The sequence below is a fragment of the Chrysochloris asiatica genome, unplaced genomic scaffold (assembly GCF_000296735.1).
Source record: "Chrysochloris asiatica unplaced genomic scaffold, ChrAsi1.0 scaffold00066, whole genome shotgun sequence".
Lineage (NCBI taxonomy): Eukaryota > Metazoa > Chordata > Mammalia > Afrosoricida > Chrysochloridae > Chrysochloris > Chrysochloris asiatica.
Window position 1 is genome coordinate 15459730 of NW_006408584.1, and position 5929 is coordinate 15465658.

The following is a 5929-nucleotide window of genomic DNA, read 5'->3' on the forward strand; positions in this document are numbered from 1 at the left end:
GGGTTTCCAAAGAGCAGCTGGTGAGCTTGAACCACCAACCTTGCAGTTCAAATGACTTTGCAGTCTGATGCATTAATCCACAGTGCCACATCAGGACTCCATGAAAATTAATATATTTACTATATTTGTTCAAGCTACATTATATTTTGTTAAATAGGATTTGGAACCTAACAAACATACAGAAGATCTAGTAAATTAAAATATCTTCAATAAAGAGAAATTCATCTGAAGATAATAGAAAGACAACAGAGGAATTAGAAATGAAGAAAAGACTGTTATTCAAGGAAAAGGTTTTTGATGAATGAAATTGAACCAATATAAAAAAGAGTTACAAATAAAAAACAATTGTACATATAGGAAACTGAGAATAATTCAAATCAAGATACACACAATATTAACAAAAGCCCTGACAAAACATATGGGAGTAAGCAAAGAAAAATGCTTTCCCACAAGAAGTTACTCTTTCATCATTTCTGCTAATATTTAATTACAATTTTAAAGTTTATTTAAATGTACAATGAAAATGTGTTTATTGTTAAATCCCTGAACTTTTGAGTAATTCATACTAATAAAAAGCTAACCACAGGGTCTTATGCCAATGTAAATAGAACCAAATGCTTACCTGGTGGCATATATCAAAGTTAAAACTTAAAACCTACAGAGGGATGAACTGTATCTTTTACCAGTACTTTATGTTTAGAAACAATCCAATGATGGAAAACCAAAGATTTTTGTAAAGTTGGAAGGAATACACACAGTCACTATATCTAAAAGAAGTGGTCAATGCTCAACCATTTGAAGAGAGGCGTATGAACAAGAACAGATGGTACTGAAGAAATCCAAGCCAGACTGACGGCTCTGATGAAAATAAGGCTACAGGAATTGATAGAATACAAACTGAAATGTTTCAACAAACTGAAATATCACTGGAGACACTCTCTCATCTATGACAAATTGGAAAACAGCTAACTAGACAACTGATTGGAAGAGATTCATATCTGTGCCCATTCCAAAGAAAGGTGACCCAATGGAATGCAGACATCATCAAACAATATAAACATTATATGCAAGTAAAATTTTGATGAAGATAATTTAAAAATGGTATCAATAGTACATTGACAGGAAGTGCCAGAAATCCAAAGCAGATTCAGAAGAGAACATGAAACTAGAGATATCATTATTGATGGTAGATGTTTAGTCATACTTTAATGACTATGCAAAGACATTCAACCATGTGAATCTTTACTATGGATAACATTGCAAAGAATAGGAATTCCAGAACACTTAATTGTGCTCAGTAGGAACCTGTATATAGACCAAAAGGTAATCATTCAAATAACAAGGATATACTAAATGGTTTAAATCAGGGTAGGTGTGTGCCCAGGTTGTATCCTTCTACCATCCTTATCCTTATTCAATCTGTATGTTGAGCAAATCATATGAAGGTTTGGATTATATGAAGAATGTGGCATCAAGATTGGAGGAAGACTCATTGGAAGTGGAACCCAATGTAAAGAAAATGAAAAACCTCACAATTGGAGCAATAAATAAAATTATGATAAACAAAGAAAAAACTGAAGCTGTAAAAGATTTCATTTGGCTTGGAACCCCAATCAATGCTCATAGAAGTAGCAGTCAAGAAATCAAACAACGTACTGGATGTAGCAAATCTGCTGCAAAAGAGGTGTTCCAAGTGTTAAACAGCAGGAATGTCAATTTGAGAACTAAAGTGTGCCTGACCCAAGCCAGGGTATTTTCAATTGCCTCATATGCATGTGAATGTTGGACAATATATAAAGAAGACGAGAGAAGCCATAAATTTTACTTATGGTGTTGGTAAATAATGTAGAAAGTATCACTTACTGCCAGAAGGAAAAAAAAAAAAATCTGTCTTGGAAGACATACAGCAGCAATGCTTCTTAGTAGTCAGGATGGTGAGACATTGTCTCTCATGCTTTGGACACTTTATCAGAAAAGAGCAGTTCCTGGAGAGGGACATTGTGCTTGGTAAAGTGGAGGGTCAGTTAAAAAGAGGAAGACACTCAAGGAGATGGATGAATACAGTGGCAGCAAGAATGGGCTCACACATAACAACAGTAATGAGGATGGCACAGTACTGGGCAATGTTTTGCTTTTGTTGTACATAGAGTTGTTATGAATATGAAATTACTGGATAACACTTAAGAATAACAACAACAATAATAAGGCTTTATGTCTTTAAATTATATTCTTTAAGTACTCTGTAACCTATAATGAAACTGAAAGTTTTCTCCCAGGTGGCTAGAAAAAAAATCAGGAGAAATGGCAAACATATTTATATTTCAACTGGTCATGCAAAGCAATATGTACTGGTAGCTAATGCCAGAGGACATTCGATCCTTCTAAAGGGGGCAAATATATTAAGCAAAAACAACAAACCAGACAGAATTAGTTTTATCATAGAATATATATGTGCTTTATATATGACAAATGGAATTGGCACAGCCTTTTAGATCACACTATACTGTATTTCTGAGTCCTGGTGTGGCTCTGTGTGTTAATGCCTCAGACTGCAAAGTCCTTTGAACTGTAAGGTTGGCGGTTCAAGCTCACCAACTGCTCCTTGGAAACCCTATACAGAATCGCTATGTGTTGTAACCAACTTGACAGCACTTAACAACAACAACAACATGCTGTAGTTAGGACTCCTGGTGTGGCGCTGCGGGTTAATGCGCCAGACTGACTGCAAAGCCATTTGAACTGCAAGGTCGGCAGTTCAAACTCACCAGCTGCTCCTCGGAAATCCGATACAGGGTCGCTATAGGAAACGATTTGACAGCACTTAACAACATAAGGAGCTCTGGTAGCGTAGTGGTTACGAATCGGGCTGCGAACCGGAAGGTCAGCAGTTCGAAACTACCAGCTGCTCCGCGGGAGAAAGATGATTTACAGCCTCGGAAACCCTATTCAGGGTCGCTATGGGTCGAAACCGACTCGACGGCTCTTAACAACAACAACAACATACTGTATTTAAGTGTATAATTAAAACTTCCTTGCTGAATTTATGAGTATTTTTTTTGTTTTGCTCATTCATTTATTTTTCCCATTTGGAAGCATCTTTAGCAATATCATATTAAAAACTAGAACCTACTGCTTTATAATAACTTTGTAACGTCATTTAAAGCATCCAGGATGACATTACTGAAGAGACTGCAGCGACACCAATACAATCCCTTATATTCAAGAAATCAAGCATTTGTTTAGCATAAGAAGACAGCATAAGAACGAAAATCTTTACCCTTTGCCTGCCAATCCAATTCAAGTCAATAAACATTCATTGTATTTCTATGTGTAGCCATAAAAAATCTGGGTAGTCAGCACAATTAAAAAAAAAAAAAAAGCCAACCAAAAAAACCCCATGTGCTCACTTACTAATTTGATTCGGTGACCAGGAGTGGCACTGATTTCCCATGTGCATTCCTTCCTGCTTGGGTATTTGTCTGGCCAGTTGGGACTGGTAATGATGCCACTTGGACTGTGAATCTTCTGTTCACACTCAGCTGTGCCAATAATGATAATATAAGTCAGTGTGGAAATCTAGGATTGGGTCAGAAAGCAAGTAGCATATTTTATCCACTGTCATGTTGAAAGATATTTCTGAATGCTACTTAATCATTATTATAGTCTCTGCTAATATATTCAACTGCTTTGGCAAACATGTTCTGAGCATAATCAGGCAGTGTTTGTTTTCTAGTTCATATGAAATTAAGTTTTTACCATGAATATCATAAAAGTCTAAAAGAAAACGAACTTTCTTAAAATTGCTGCATGTTAAGCTCAAGTTTTAACAGAATAACATATACTGACAATCAAGTAAATAAACACTTTAGTATGTGTAAAATATTTAATGCACTTCCCCAAACAGAAATAAATGGAATTTTTGCAATTCACTGTTGTTTCTACTAGCAGAAACATCGTTATAAGTTAATCAACATCATTAAGCTGTTTATGAATCATGTTAAAAATTTCCCTCTCCTTTGTTCATCTTAAATTAAAAACATTTCAATACCTAAACCACAATTTTAACTTCTACAGTAAATGATATCTAATTTCATCAAAGCAAAAATACAGTACTAATGGGGAAAATGAGTCAGTAGACTAGACAGTTAGATTCTGAACTAACTTGAAAGAATCTCTCAATTAAAATGAAATTGCCTTTACATTTTTTACAATTAAGATAGTCTTATCTTAGGAAAAAAATCAGTCCATATTTTTAAATATCAAGTTTCAAAAAGTATGTAGTATCCTCAGATTTGTTAGTTCTATATATTTTACTTAGCATGAAACAGCACCCTATTTATGCTGGTTTATGCTGGGATGATTTGTTATATATATTGCATATTTGGTTCTAAAATATAATTAGAAATGTGTTTGGGTAATTCTTCCCTATATGGACAAAACACCTGTTACCTGTAGCCTTGCATGACAAGGATAATATGTTCATTGTTAAGGTGCTTCTGGTTGTTGCCACTATTGTTGCCTTCCTTATTACTAGACCTTTGTTTTAATTATGGTAAGTTTTTGGAGGGGGATTTAGATACGCAATAGAGAAATATAAAAAAGGTAAAGGGTAAATTCAGCTCCTTTCAAACAAAATAGGACTATGTAGCAAGCCCTAGGAGTTTATAAATTATTTTAATATTATTGTTATTGTTAAGCGCTGTCAAGTTGGTTACAATCCATAGAGATCCTGTATAGAGTTTCTGAGGAGTGGCTAGAGAGCTTGAACTGCTGATCTTTGCAGTATAGCACATTAAACCACAGCTCCACACCAGGACTCCACTTTGACATAGGATTTTCTCAATTCATCATCCCACCCCTAACCTTGACACATGAAATACAGAGACAGTTGGGATTTTCAAACAGGCAGTTAAGAGCCTTGCAGCTAATATGTAAAATGATGGAGGTAAAAGAAAGCCAAACCCCTTTCTGGCCATAAAAATGAGTTTTATGAAGGAGTTTCTGATTTTTTTTTTCTATCTAAAATAAAATTTCCTATAAACTAATTTCATGAAAATGCTGATTAAAATATAAAAAAGAGACTTAGAATTAAATTATAGTTGTTACCTGTGAGCCACAGGCTACATGCATGATCTTTAGATTACTTAATTTTTCTCTAAATGATTTTAAATATATGCCAAATAATCAGGTCTACTCCTCTACTCCATAGCCTTTTTTTGTGTGTGTGTGTTTATTGTGAAATGAGTGATTGTTTAAAAGAGAGAACATCAGCTTTATCTTCATCCTATCATATATCATTTCATTGCAATGATTATAATCCCCTCCATGCATGATCAGAGAAGCAAAGGGTACAAGCCTGGGCCCTGGCCATCAGCACACAGCCCTTCTCCCTCCCTTTAAATTTGCAACACTCACAATCAGTCCTGATAGCAATTATTCGCTATTGAATAACAAGGGTCTTATCCCCATCTCCTTTCATCAGACCCATCCAGACAGATTGGAAACCACTCAGTGGAGATTCTACCTTCCCCCACACCCTCTTGAAACTAGGCTCCCTCTTGAAAGCTGTAATCCAGTCATTTCTTGCCTTTGTAGCCCACCCATATTGGGTAGCCAATGTCTAAGTTCTCCATCCCTGTCAACCCTGTGTACTGAGGGGGTGGGAATGATTCTCGCTGTAAAGATTTGTTCCCTCTTTTGAGCTACTACATCCATAATCATAGGTCAGCTTCATCAAATTGTAGCGATTACTCTTTTTTTCCTCTTCTTTCTTCCTCTAGTTGAGTTCTGATCATCTAGCCATTGAAGCTAGGTCTAGTGGGTACTATCTGCAAGTATAGGTGTTCTTGTGCACCTCCCTTCATTTCATATCAGCTAGATGCTTCACTCTCTGCTCTAGTCCTCTGTAGCCATGTCCCTGTCTCTGGGC

At 35.8% G+C, this 5929-nt stretch overlaps 1 protein-coding gene across 1 annotated transcript in view; it reads right to left on the reverse strand.

Moving 5' to 3' along the window:
* The window catches only part of TLL1 (tolloid-like 1), a 390737-nt gene that overhangs the window by 50610 nt on the left and 334198 nt on the right, over nucleotides 1-5929 (reverse strand). The window contains exon 18 of the mRNA XM_006864538.1: nucleotides 3412-3539. Within this exon, the coding sequence (XP_006864600.1) occupies nucleotides 3412-3539 (128 nt within the window). The remainder of the gene's footprint in view (nucleotides 1-3411; nucleotides 3540-5929) is intronic.